At 54.9% G+C, this 14,499-nt stretch overlaps 1 protein-coding gene across 1 annotated transcript in view; it reads left to right on the top strand.

Moving 5' to 3' along the window:
* acsf3 (acyl-CoA synthetase family member 3) overlaps positions 1–14,499 on the top strand; it is a 78,893-nt gene that overhangs the window by 30,594 nt on the left and 33,800 nt on the right. Inside the window, exons 8-10 of the mRNA XM_055664901.1 lie at positions 2,453–2,587; positions 4,075–4,186; positions 7,870–7,940. Coding sequence (XP_055520876.1) covers positions 2,453–2,587; positions 4,075–4,186; positions 7,870–7,940 — 318 coding nt within the window. The remainder of the gene's footprint in view (positions 1–2,452; positions 2,588–4,074; positions 4,187–7,869; positions 7,941–14,499) is intronic.

Raw genomic sequence — 14,499 nt, 5'->3', positions numbered from 1 at the left:
TGGGTGTAGAGTACCATCAGTGTGGGGGGGGGGACTGGACTGGCAGAGACACATTCTGGGCAGCTGCACGCACACAGACCCGCTCCTCATCCGCAGCCAGGATCGAACCCGGGTCCCTGGCGCCGCAAGCACTGCCGAACCTCCACTGGACCGTCCCCCGTCCCCCGTCCCCCCCGAGTGTCCCATCCCCGCCTGGGGGGAGGCTGGAGACGTCTGGACCAATGAGACACCGGGTCCTAGGCCCACAGCCAGAGCAGATAAAAAGAGCCAACCACAGCTCAACTCCGCCTGTCCCTCTGGGGATCGGCCCCCCGGGAGCTGGAGCCAGCACTGCCCCTCCGTGCCGGCTGCAAGCCAGGCCCGATCCCTGTGGCCGCCCCCGGACAGGGACAGGACACCCGGGAGGGGAGGGGACGGAACGGCCAGTGCCAGGTTGTGGGAGAGAAGGGGCAGATGCGAGTGGGAGACGGGGGGAGACTGGACCGGCGGAGAGATATTCTCGCGCCTCATCTGCTGCCAGGATCAAAGCCGGGTCCCTGGTGCCGTACGCGCTACAGTCCAGGGCTGCCGGCAAACCCAGTGGGACAGGCAGAGCCCAGCCAGAGCCAGCGGCTGTAGCGTCGGCTGCAAGTCTGGGGCCGCCCCGACAGCCCAGGACATGGACGGGACACCCGGGAGGGGACGGGGACGGGGACGGGGACGACCCAGCAGCAACTCTACAGCGGCCGCAGCGATGGAGAGCCAGGCCCGACCCCGACCAAGGAAAAAATGCAAGCCTGCACACAATGCAGCGACACAGTTGCCGAGAATGTTTATAGAGAGTCACCTATGACCTGGGCATGCGTAGTCGGAATACCGAACTCTCTTATTGACATGGATAGAAAATTGGTTGTCAGACAGGAAACAAAGAATAGGAATTAACGGTTCCCTTTCAGAATGGCAGCCAGTGACTAGTGGGATGCCACATGGCTCGGTACTGGGACCACAGCTATTCACAATATATATTAATGATTTAGATGAAGGAATTAAAAGTAACATTAGCAAATGTATCCACATTATACTGTATCTGCCATGCTTCTCCCCACTCACCCAACCTATCCAAGTCACCCTGCAAATTTGCAGATGACACAAAGCTGGGTGGCAGTGTGAACTGTGAAGAGGATGCTATGAGGATGCAAGGTGACTTGATAAGTTGGGTGAGTGGGCAGATGCATGGCAGATGCAGTATAATGTGGATAAATGTGAGTATATCCACTTTGGTGGTAAGAACGGGAAGGCAGATTATTATCTGAATGTTGCCAAATTAGGAAAAAGGGAAGTATAACGAGACTTGAGTGTCCTTGTATATTAGTCACTTCACTGCAAGTAAGCAGGCAATGAAGAAAGTTAATGGCAAGTTGGCCTGCATAACAAGAGGAGTTGAGTATCGGAGCAAAGAGGTCCGTCTGCAGTTGTACAGGGCCCTGGTGAGAGCACACCTGGAGTATTGTGTGCAGTTTCGGTCTCCAAATATGAGAAAGGACATTCTTGCTATTTAGGGAGTGCAGCGTAGGTTTACAATGTTAACTCCCGGGATGGCGGGACTGTCATATGATGAAAGAATGGAGCAGCTGGGTTTGTATTCACTGGAATTTAGAGGGATGAAAGGATATCTTACAGAAACATATAAAATTATTAAGGGATTGGACACACTAGATGCAGGGAAATTTTTTCCAGATGTTGGGGGAGTCCAGAACCAGGGGCCACAGTTTAAGAATAAGAGGCCATTTAAAAATGAGATGAGGAAAGACTTTTTCACCAAGAGAGTTGTGAATTTGTGGAATTCTCTGCCACAGAGGGCAGTGGAGACCGATTCACTGGATGCACTCAAAAGAGAGTTAGATGAGCTCTTAGGGCTAGCGGAATCAAGGGATATGGTGAGAAGGCAGGAACGGGGAACTGATTATGGATGACCAGCCATGATCACATTGAATGGCTTGAAGGCCGAATGGCCAACTCCTGCACCTATTTTTGCATCCCAGTTTCGCATCCACTTCTTACACACTGGGGACAATTTAGAGAGGGCCAATTAACCTGCAAACCTGCACCTCTTTGGGACTTGGGGAGGAAACCAGAGCATCTGGAGGAAGTCCACGTTGTCACAGGGAGAACATAGACACCACCTGAGATCAGGAGAGAAGCCGAGTCTCTACCCACTGCACCACTGTGCAGCACACTGCAGTGTCGTCATTCTGCCGTCAGCCTGTGATCTTAAGGGCTGCATGGATGTTTGGGGAGTGTAGCGGGACCCTGCTGATGGTCTGTGTTTGCTTTGTGTAGGGGACACGGTACCTGTTCTGTCGGACCGTGTTTGGTGTGTACAGGGGGTTACTGAATTCCTGGTGCTGTGATGTTCGGGGAGTGTGTGTGGACCCTGATCACGGGCTGTGTTTTATTTGTTTGGTTTGTGCAGGGGACACAGTGTGTTACCGGGACGGAATTTACTGGATTCTGGGCCGAACCTCTGTGGACATCATCAAGTCCGGGGGATACAAGATCAGTGCCCTGGACATCGAGCGCCATCTCCTGGGGCATCCCGATATTGCAGGTCAGCATTCCCTGCACAAACCCCTGCACAAGTTGGTGTTAATAACTGGGCCGAGTGTTCGAGTCACACAGCATCGACCCTTCATCCATGCCGACCAAGGTGCCCCATCTACTCGAGTCCTATTTGCCTAGATATGGCTCACATCCCTCTAAACTTTTCCTATCCATGTACCTGCTCAAATGTCTTTTAAATGTTATTATTGCACCTACTCCTCTGGCAGCTCGTTCTATACACTATGTGGAAAAAGTCGCCCCTCACGTTCCTTTCAATCATTTTCCTCGCACTTTTGACGCAGGGGTCGCCTATAAATTAAATAAAGCCCTAACGTTGTAACCTTAAGTATTGACCCCACCCGTGTGCTGAGCGAGCCCCTTGTCAAGTCAAGTCAACTTCATTTGTCACATACACATACAAGATGTGCAGTGAAATGAAAGTGGCAATGCCTGCGAATTGTGCAAAAACTACAGAACAACAGAACAGAATAGAACAGAACCAGTATTTACATTTTAGAATAACAAAAAACACACAACACAACAGTATTTAGTCCCTGGTGAATTAAGAGTTTACAGTCCTGATGGCCTGTGGGAAGAAACTCTGTCTCATCCTCTCTGTTTTCGCAGCATGACAGCGGAGGCGTTTGCCTGACCGTAGCAGCTGGAACAGTCCGTTGCTGGGGGGGGGAAGGGGTCCCCCATAATGTTGCTGGCTCTGGATCTGCACCTCCTGGTGTATAGGCCCTGCAGGGGGGTGAGTGTAGTTCCCATAGTGCGTTTGGCCGAACGCACTACTCTCTGCAGAGCCTTCCTGTCCTAGGCAGAGCAATTCCCAAACCAGATTGAGATGTTGCCGGACAAGATGCTTTATACGACCCCAGAGTAGAAGCACTGAAGGATCCTTAGAGAGACTCTGAATTTCCTCAGCTGCCTGAGGTGGTAAAGGCGCTGCCTTGCCTTAATCAGCAGTGTGGCAGCGTCTGTTGTCCACATCAGATTCTCTGTGATGTGGACTCCCAGGTATTTAAAGCTGCTAACCCTATCCACAGTAGCCCCATTTATCCCTAGTGGCGTGTACGTCCTCGAATGTTCAGCCCTTCTAAATTCCACAATCAGCTCATTAGTTTTTATTACATTCAAGAGAAGGCTGTTGTCCTGACACCAGAGTGCCAGATCAGCCACCTCCTCCCGGTAAGGCCTTCTCATTGTTATCGGAGATCAGGCCCAACCCCCACAGTGTCATCAGCATCTTAAGGTCACTTCCCTAAACATGGGTGTGAATGGCCACTGACTATACCTGGCAACTCCCTCACTGCTGCCCTGCTCTCTGACACCTGGGCTGTGACAGCCCGCACCTGTGGACATGGACCTGGGCAACGGAGCAGTACGGGTGGGTTGCTGAGGGCCAGCAGTGACAGAGTGGGCCGAAGGGCTTGTCTATGTGCTGAGTGACCCTGTGCCCAATGGCTGCTCTGACTGATGTGTGCTCTGCAGACGTGGTGGTGATTGGAGCAGCTGACCTGACGTGGGGACAGAAGGTGGTGGCGGTGGTGCAGCTTCACCCCGGCTGCTCACTCACAGCGACACAGCTGAGAGACTGGGCTCGGTAAGGCCAGGGGTCGGGGTTGAGGGGTACGAGGCTTCATGGTGTGGGGGGTGTAGGTGTGGGGGGGTGTAGGAGTGGGGGGGGTGTAGGTGTGGGGGGGTGTAGGTGTGGGGGGGGGTGTGGGGGGGGGGTGTAGGTGTGGGGGGGTGTAGGTGTGGGGGGTGTAGGTGTGGGGGGGGGTGTAGGGTGGGGGGGGTGGGGGGGGTGTAGGTGTGGGGGGGGTGTAGGGTGTGGGGGGTGTGGGGGGGTGTAGGTTGTGGGGGGTGGGTGTGGGGGGTGTAGGTGTGGGGGGGGTGTAGGTGGTGGGGGGGTGTAGGTTGGGGGGGTGTAGTGTGGGGGGGTGTAGTGTGGGGGGGTAGGTGTGGGGGGGTGTAGGTGTGGGGGGGTGTAGGTGTGGGGGGTGTAGTGGTGGGGGTGGGGTGTAGGTGTGGGGGGTTAGGGTGTGGTGTGGGTGTAGGTGTGGGGGGGGGTGTAGTGTGGGGGTGTGGGGGGGGTGTGGGGGTGGGGGGGGTGTAGGTGTGGGGGTGTAGGGTGGGGGGGGTGTAGTGTGTGGGGGGGTGTAGGTGTGTGGGGGGGTGTAGGTGTGGGGGTGTGTAGGTGTGGGGGTGTAGGTGTGGGGGGGGGTGTGGGTGGGGGGGTGAGTGTGTGGGGGGTGTAGGTGTGTGGGGGGTGGGGGGTGTGGGGGGGGGGTGTAGTGTGTGGGGGGGTGTAGGTGTGGGGGGGTGTGGGGGGTGGGGGGGGGTGGGGTGGGGGGGGGGGGGGGGGGGGGGGGGGGGGTGGGGGTGTGGGGGGGTGTGTGTAGGTGGGGGGGTGTAGTGTGTGGTGGGGGGGGGTGTGTGGGGGGGTGTGGGGTGGGGGTGTGTGTGTGTGGGGGGTGTAGTGTGGAGTGGGGGGGGGTAGGTGTGTGTGTGTAGGGTGGGTGTGGTGTGGGTGGGGGGTGTGTGTATGTGTGTGGGGGGTGTGTGTGGGGGGGTGTGTAGGTGGGTGGGGGGTGTAGGTGTGGGGGGGTGTAGTGTGTGGTGGGTGTAGGGTGGGGTGGGGGGTGGGTGTGGTGTGTGGGTGGGGTGTAGGTGGGTGGGGGGGTGTGTGTGTGGGTGTGTGTGTGGGGGGGTGGGGTGTGTGGGGTGTGGGGTGGGGGGGGTGGGGTGTAGGGTGGGGGGTGGTAGTGTGTGGGGGGGTGTGTGTGTGGGGGGGGTGTAGGGTGTGTGGGGGTGTGGGGTTGGGGGTGGGGGGTGTGTGGGGGGGTGTGGTGGTGGTGAGGGGGGGGTGTGTGTGGGGGGGTGGGGTGTGGTGTGTGTGGTGGGGGTGGTGTTGTAGTGTGTGGGGGTGTGGTAGTGTGTGTGGGGGGGTGTGTAGTGTGTGGGGGTAGTGTGGTGTGGGGGGGTGTGTGTGGTGTGGGGGGGTTGTAGGTGGGGGGTGTAGGTGTGGGGGGGGGGTGTAGGTGTGTGGGGTGTGGGGGGGGGGGGTGTGTAGTGGGGGGTTAGGTGTGTGTGTGGGGGGGGTGTAGTGTGGTGGGGGGATGTGTAGTGGGGGGGTGGGGGTGAGTAGTGTGGGTGGGGGTGTATAGTGGTAGTGGGGGGGTGGTAGTGTGGGGGGGGTAGGTGTGTGTGTGGGGGGGGGGTAGTGGGGGGTGTGGGGGTGTGTGTGGTGGGTGTGTGGGGGTAGTTAGTGTGTGTGTGGGGGGGAGTGTGTAGTGGGGGGGGGTTAGGTGGGGGGGGGGTGTGGGTGTGTGTGGTGTGGGGGGGTGTAGTGTGTGTGTGGGGGTGGTAGGTGTGGGGGTGTGTGTAGGTGTTGGGGGGGGTGGGGGGTAGTGTGTGTGGGGTGGGTAGGGGGGGGTGTGTGTGGGGGGGGGTGTAGTGTGTGTGGGGGTGTGGGTGTGGGGTGTGTGTGGGGGGTGTAGGTGTGGGGGGTGTGTAGGGGGGGTGGGTGGTGTGGTGTGGGGGGTGTAGGTGTGGGGGGGGGTGTAGGTGTGGGGGGTGTAGTGTGTGGGGGGGGTGTAGTGGAGGGGGGGTGTAGGTGTGGGTGGGTGTAGGTGGTGTGGGGGGGGTGTGGTGTGGGGGAGGTTGTGTGTGTGGGGGGTAGTAGGTGAGGTTGGGGGGTGGTGGTGTGTAGTGTGTGGGGGGGTGTGTGTGGGGGGGGTTTAGTGTGAAGGGGGTTAGTGTGTGGGGGGGTGTTAGGTGGGGGGGGGTGGGTGGGAGGGTGTGGGGGGGGGGTAGTTGTGTGGGGGGTGTTAGTGTGGTGTGTGGGGTGTGGTGTGGGGGGGTGTGGGGGGGGGGGGTGTGTGTATAGGGGGGGTTAGTGTGTGTGGGGGGGGGTTGTAGTGTGCGTGTGTGGGGGGGGTGTAGTGTGGGGGGGGGTAGGGTGTGGGTGGGTGTGTGGGTGGGGGGGTGTTAGTGTGGTGTGGTGGGGGGGTGTAGTGTGTGTGGGGGGGGGGGGTGTGGTGTGGGGGGGGTAGTGTGTGTGTGGGGGGGGGGGTGTGTGGGGGGGTGTAGGTGTCATGGGGTGTGGTGGGGGGGGTGTGTGTGTGGGGGGGGGGTGTAGTGTGTGGGGGGGGGTGTAGGTGTGGGGGGTGTAGGTGGTGGGGGGGGGGTAGTGTGTGGGGGGGGGTGTAGGGTGGGTGGGTGTAGGTGTGTGTTGGGGTTGTAGGGGAGGGGGGGTGTAGTGTGTGGGGTGGTGTGGTGTGGGGGGGGTGTAGGTGGAGGGGGGGTGTAGGGGGGGGGTGGTAGGTGTGTGTGTGTGGGTGGGGTGGGGGTGTAGGTGGGGGGGGTAGTGTGGGGTGTGGGGGGTGTAGGTGTGTGGGGGGGTGTAAGGTGTGGGGGTGTGTAGGTGGAGGGGGGGTGTGTGTGTGGTGGGGGGGGGGTGTAGGTGGAGTGGGGTGTGTAGGTGTGGGGGGTGTAGGTGGTTGGGGGGGGGGGTAGGTGTGGGGGGGGTGTAGGTGTGTGGGGGGGGGTAGTAGGAGTGGGGGTGTGTGTGTGGGGGGGTTAGTGTGGTGTGGGGGGTTAGTGTGTAGGTGTGGGGGTGTAGGTGGGGGTGGGTGTAGTGTGGGGGGGGGTGTAGGTGTGGGGGGGGTGTAGGTGGGGGGGGTGGGGGGTAGTGGGGGGGAGTTGTAGGTGGAGGGGGGTGTTAGGTGTGGGGGGGGTGTAAGTTAGTGTGTGGGGGGGGTGTAGGTGTGGGGGGTGTAGGTGGAGGGGGGGGTAGTGTGTGGGGGGGTGTAGCGTGTGGGGGGGGGTGTAGGTGGAGGGTGGTTGTGTGGAGGGGGGGTGTAGGTGGGGGGGTGTAGTGGTGGGGGGGTGTAGGTGTGGGGGGGGGGGTGTAGGTGTGGGGGGGTGTAGGTGTGGGGGGTGTAGGTGGAGGGGGGGGGGGGGTGGGGGGGGGTGGAAGTGTGGGGGTTTGTGGTGTAGGTGGGGGGGTGGGGGGTGGGGGGTGTAGTGGTGGGGGGGGTGTAGGGGTGGGGGGGTGTAGGTGGGGGGGTGTAGGGGGAGGTGGGGGTGTAGGTGAGGGGGGGGGTGTAAGTGTGGGGGGTGGAGAGGTAGGGGGGGGTGTAGGGGTCGGGTGGGGGCCAGGGGGGTGTAGGGGTGGGGGGGGGTGGGGTAACCATGTTAGGTGGGACGGTGATGCAGGCTCCTGGGTCTGTGTGTGGTGCCCCGCGGGCAGCTCGCTGACGGTGTTACTGTGTGTTGCAGGGATCGTGTGGCGGGCCTACAGCGCTCCCCCGAGTCATCCTTGTCGACCACACCCCCCGCAAACCATATGGGCAAAAGTCAACCACATCGGCCGTGCTGCTGTGGATGCCAGCATTTATACGACGCCCCAACCGGGACAGTAGCACATGTCCAAGGCCAGAGTGGAACTCCTGCTGCCCCTCCCTCCCACACCCCCCACACCACACCCCCCTCCACCCCCCCCCCCTCCACACCCCCCCCCCCCCCTCCACACCCCCCCCCCACCCACCCACCCCCCCCCCACACCCCCCCCCCCACCCCCCACCTCCACCCCCCCCCCCACACCCCCCCCCTCCACACCCCCCTCCCACACACCCCCTCCACACCCCCCCTCCACACCCCCCCCTCCACACCCCCCCTCCACACCCCCCCTCCACACCCCCCCTCCACACCCCCCCTCCACACACCCCCCTCCCACACCCCCCTCCACACCCCCCTCCACACCCCCTCCACACCCCCATCCACACCCCCCCTCCACATCCCCCCTCCAATATCCCCCCATCAACACTCTAACCCCCCTCAACGCATCCCCCCATCAACATCCCCCCTCAACATCCCCCCTCAACATCCCCCTCAACACCCCCACCCCTCAACACCCCTGCCCTCAATACCTTCTCCCTCACCCCCCCATTTTCCCCCCCCTCCCTCAGCCACTGTCCCGTCCCTGCTGCACCATCCGCACAGGGCACGGGGTCAGGCACACACAAGACAATGACGGCAATCATAAGATCATAAGTGATTAGAGCAGAATTAGGTCATGCGGCCGAACAAATCTACTCCGCCATTCAATCATGGCTGATCTATCTCTCCTAACCCAATTCTCCAGCTTTCTCCCCATAACCTCTGACACGCGTACTAATCAATATGTATCTATCTCTGCCTTAAAATATCCACTGACGGCTTCCACAGACTTCTGTGGCAAAGAATTCCACCGATTCAACTGCCTCTGACTAAAATAAATTGTCATCTTCTCCTTCCTAAAAGAACGTCCTTTCACTCTGAGACTATGACCTCTCATCCCAGACTCTCCCACTAGTGGAAACATCCTCTACACATCCACTCTATCCAAGCCTTGCACTATTCATTTCAATGAGGTCCGCCCCCCCCCCCCTCATTCTTCTAAACTCCAGTGAGTATAGGCCCAGTGCCGACAAACGCTCATCATAGGTTAACCTACTAATTCCTAGGATTATTCTTGTAAATCTCCTCTGGACCCTCTCCAGAGCCAGCACATCCTTCCTCAGATATGGTGCCCAAAATTGCTCACAATATTCCAAATGCGGTCTGACCAGCGCCTTATAGAGCCTCAGCATTACATCTCTGTTTTTGTAAACAAGCCCTCTGAAATAATATTGCGTTTGCTTTCTTTACTACCGATTCAATTTGCAGATTAACATTGTGGGAATCCTGCACCAGCAATCCCAAGTCCCTTTGCACCTCCGATCTCTGGATTCTCTTCCCATTTAGAAAATAGTCTACGCCTTAATTCCTACTACCAAAATGCATGACTCCACACTTTGCTACACTATGTTCCATCTGCCACTTCTCTGCCCACTCTCCCAACCTGTCCAAATCCTGCAGAGTCCTTTCTCTACACTACCTGCCCCTCCACCTGTTTTCATATCATCCTCAAACCTGGCCACAAAGGCTTTAATCCCCTCGTCCAATCATTAATATACAACATGAAGAATAGCGGCCCCAGCACCGAGCCCTGTGGAACTCCGCTAGTCACTGGCAGCCAACCAGAAAATGCCCGCTTTATTGCCACTCTTTGTCTTTTGCCATCCAGCCAACCTGATATCCATGCTACTACATGCCCTTTGATACTGTGGGCTCTCATCTTCCTTAGCTTCCTCATGTGGGGCATCTTATCAAAGGCTTTCTGAGAATCTAGGTAAACAACATCTACTGACCCTCCTTTGTCTGTCCTGCTATTTACTTTTTCAAAGAATTCCAGCAAATTTGTCAGGCAAGACCTCCCCTTCACAAAGCCATGCTGACTTCGGCCTATATTGTCGTGCACTTCCAAATACTCCGTAACCTCATCCTTTATAATCTATCATATTATAAAACTCTGATCTTGGATGTTTAGTTGTGGGTTTGCTTGCTTGCTTGCTTGAACTTTTTCTTTGATTCACATCTCCTCGAAAACCCGACGCAGTAACGGTGACATTTTTACATATTCCGGAAGAGATTAACCTCATGATTCCCAGTCATCTGAAAATTTGATTTATTATTTCCTGAGTTTTTTACTAAAATTGTTCACCAATCTGACATCTTTTTAAAATCTAGCGTGCTGAAGCGAGCTGGATGACGTCACAATGCCTTTGCTCCTCGCGGCAAGCTGCGAGTTACCCCCACTGGTTTCCACGAGCTACGAGTTACGTGGCCCTGCCGCTCCCCCCCCCCCACTCCCCCCAGGGCTCTGCATTGAAGTCGTTGAACACGTGATCAAGTCGTGCAGCACGCTCCGCTGGGCTCCTTCAAGTTCTACAACATGGCGGCGGGCAAGTGCAGCGGATAAGTGGCTGTGGCGGCCTTCACAGGGGACGACCTCCTCTCCGTCTCCCCCGCCCGATCGTCTGTCACGCTGGCTTACCCCCGCGGAAGCCACGATCGGTCGGCCCTGCTTTGGAATGTCCTCAAATCGCTCCAGTCCTCGCTCTGGTCCATGCTGGCCGCAGCCTAACTCGGGACGATTCTGCTCTGCGACCTGGGCAGCAGCTGCCTCTACCCTCTCCCCCTCCCTCTCTACCCGCTCCCCAGAGCAGAGAGGGAGAGGTGGGGGGTGGAGGGAGGGGTGGAGAGGAGGAAGAAGAGAGGTGTGGAGAGGGGGGTGGGGGGGGGGGGAGAGAGGAGGGGGGGGAGGGGGGAAGGAAGGGGGGGGGGAGGGGCCCTCTCTATCTGCCCCCCCTCCCCCTCTCCCTCCCCCCCCCCCTTCCTCTCCATCCCTCCCTCCCTATCTGCCCCCCCTCTCCTCCTCTGCCCCTCCCTCCCTCTCTGTCCTCCCTCCCTCTCAGGGAGTGGTGAATACTGGGACCTATGGGTAGCAATGTTACAAAATTTTGAGATTTAAAAAATCAAGTCTTTAATTTATCCCATCAGATAAAGCATAAATAGAAGTTTAATTTGACACCTAATTCACTTTCATATCTTCAGTATTAAAAAAGGTATGGCCATTTTCATACTAGGAAATTAGCATCTTGTTACCTATTGCGTTTTCATTGACTTAACACAAAAGCTATGAACGAGAACATTTAAAAGCCCATAACTTTCTTAAAATTTAAGAGAACTGAAATAAATGTTCAGTTATTGTAGATTGAAGCATTCTGAAACAAATATGAAACAATCTTACTTAGATGACTTGAAATTAAAGCATATTAGTTACCTAAAAGCAGTTAGTTACCTAATTGTAGCTAATTACAAAATTCAATTACTAGGTCTAAACTTCTATCTATTTCTTAAGAATAGATTAACATTTTTAAATAGCCTAAGTGTCCAAATAACATTCACTCAAGAATTCAGAATATAACATAATTTTAAAATTTCATTGTCATTGATTTATAGGCCAAATGGAAGGAATTTAATGTTTAATACCTGTAAATTAATGGCCATTTAAATCAGCTTGCGAGTGGGATTTTCTGGAACGGGACCATTTGGAACGTTGAGGTTGCGGTGATTTAGTCCCCATATCGGCAGCAAATACACTGCCTGTTCGTTCAGGGACTAAATCACCGTTTCGCAACTTAAAATGTGAATTAAATGCATCTTAAGAAACACTTTTATACATAAAAATAAACTACTTTCTTTTACCTGTCCCCTACATAAAATCCGGCCCCATTGTCGGCATTGACGGCTTCAGAAGCTGATTTTAAAATCACTCCAGCGATTAACTTGTCGGGCGAATTTTTAAAAAAACCACACAGAACGGCCGTGGGAATGATTCTTTAGCAACATCTTGCACTCCAACAAAATATAATTCGGGACCAGGTCGGAAAAAAATGCGTTTTAACCCCGCCCCCCCCCCCCCCTCAAACGCGCTAAAATCGCGCACACGGACAGTGGCAGAATTGCAGTGCCGCTGAAGGTAAGTATTGTAACATACCTACTATGGGTGAGTGGTGGAGTATTGCGTTCGAGAACCATCCCTTCCCTGTGATGCCGCGCACCCCCCCCCCCCACCCCTCAATCTCTACCACCTCCTTCTCCCTTTCTATCCCCCTCCGCCTCCGCCTCCCTCTCCAATTCCCCCGCTCTAGCCGCGCCTGCGCAGTTGAGGATTCTGCTTGAGTGGATAGGGCGGGGGATGGGGTAAAAGGAATAATATTAATATAATATCTGGGGGGGGGGGGTTAGTGTGTGTGTGACGCCGAAGGCCGCGCGCCCCCCCCCCCCCCCTCCCCCCACAACGGGTCCCCCTGGGTCTAGTGGACTCTAAATTCCTTACCAACCACTGATCAGACTAACCGGCCGATAGTTCCACCTATTCTGCTTTGCTCCCTTCTTGGGCTGGGTAATATTGGCAATTTTCCAATCATCTGGGACCACTCCTGCTTCTAGATTCTTGAAATATCACTATTAACGCCTCCACGATCTCTAAAGCCACCTCTTTCAGAACCTTAGGGTGCAGTCCATCCAGTCCAGGTGACCTCCACCTTCAGCCCTTTCAGCTTCCCAAGCACCTTCTCCCTAGTAATAGCCACTCCACTAACCTCCACTGTCGTGAATTTCAGGCACGTTGCTGGTATCTTCCATTGTGAAGACTGATGCAAAAAAACGTTATTTAACTCCCCTGCCATTTCTTTATTCGTTATTATTTCCCAGCGGTCCAACGCCCACTTTTGCCTCTTTCTTACTCTTTATATAACTGAAGAAACTTGCTATCCTCCTTTATAATATTGACTAGCTTACCATCGTATTTCATCTTTTCTCCCCGTATTGCCTTTTTGGTTACCTTTTGTTGTTCTTTAAAAGCTTCCCAATCCTCCAGCTTCCCACTAATCTTTGCATTCGCTTTTACTTTTATACTGTCCTTGACTTCCCTTGTCAGCCACGGTCACCTCATTCTCCCATTAGAAACTTTCTTCCTCTTTGGAATGAAAAGATTCTGCATCTTCCGAATTATTCACAGAAATTCCTGCCATTGCTGTTCCAATGTCATCCCTGCTGGGGTCCCTTTCCAGTCAAGTTTTGCCAGCTCCTCCCTCATGCCTCTATAGTCCCCTTTGCTCAACTGTAATACCGACACATCCAATTTCACCTTCTCCCTCTCAAATTGCAGATTAAAACTTATCATGTTGTGGTCGCTGCCTCAATCAAATCCGGTTCATTACATAACACTAAATCCAGTATTGCCTTTTCCCTGGTAGGCTCCACAACAAACTGCTCTAAGAATCCATCTCGGAGGCACTCTACAAATTTCCTTTCTTGGGATCCAGCGCCAACCTGGCTTTCCCAGTCTACCTGCATGTTGAAATCTCCCATGACCACCGTAGCATTACCTTTTTCTCAAAGGTTGTAATCTGCGATTCTTCTTCCCTCGTCCCCCTGCCCCCATGTTAGCAATGTTACAACATTTTGAGATTTAAAAAATCAAGTCTGCAATTTATCCCATCAGATAAAGCATAAAAAGCAGTTTAATTTGACACCTAATTCACTTTCATATCCTCAGTACTAAAGAAGTTATGGCCATTTTCATACTCGGAAATTGCTTTTCCATAGACTGAACACAAAAGCTGTGATCGAGGACAGTCAAAAGCCCATAACTTTCTTAAAAATTAAGAGAACTAAAATAAAATGTCAGTTATTATAGACTGAAGCATTCTGAAACAAATATGAAACAATCTTACTTGGATGACCTGAAATTAAAGCATATAATTAGTTAGTTACCTAATTGTAGCTAATTACAAAATTCAATGACTAGATCTAAACATCTATCCATTTCTTAAGAAACGATTAACATTTTTAAATAGCCTAAATGTCCAAATAAATGCACATTTTACCCCATAATCGCACTATCTACTGACGCCTAGCCCCAACTTGCAGGCGCATCTAGAGAGGCGGGGGGGGAAGGGGGGGGGGTTAGAGAGTGAGGGCAGAGAGAGAGAGAAGGGGGGGGAGAAGGAGGGAGAGAGAGAGGGAGGGGGCATGGAGAGGGAGGGGGGGAGGAAGGAGGATGGGGAGGAGAGAGTGAGAGGGTAGACCTGAACTCGGTGACCTCAGGGACGTGGACAGCCTCGGCAACGCTCGCGTGACGATTCCCCGTGTCCCTGCGATCAACGGAGGAATTGCAGGTTTCCCAGAGGACAGTAACTGCTGCCGCCATGTTCAAGCCAGTGACCTGACCGCATCCGCATTTTGCTGTGACCTCCCGCATTTTGAGAACGGGGGGGGGGGGGGGGGGGGGGGGGGCTGGAGTGGGTGGATGGGTGGCGGTGCCACGAGTGCAAGCCGTGAGCGCAAGGGCATTGTGACGTCCGCAGCTGCTGATTTAAAGAAAAGAGTACATTTTGTGAAGGATTTTATTAAAAATGTGTACAGAAAAATGACTAAATTTAATGAGGAGTGGATTTGCGAATGTAAAAGTAAAAT

This window comes from Leucoraja erinacea, chromosome 50, assembly GCF_028641065.1.
Source record: "Leucoraja erinacea ecotype New England chromosome 50, Leri_hhj_1, whole genome shotgun sequence".
NCBI classification, from domain to species: Eukaryota; Metazoa; Chordata; class Chondrichthyes; order Rajiformes; family Rajidae; genus Leucoraja; species Leucoraja erinaceus.
Note: the sequence above shows the minus strand (reverse complement) of the source record. Positions and strands in the feature narration are given on the sequence as shown.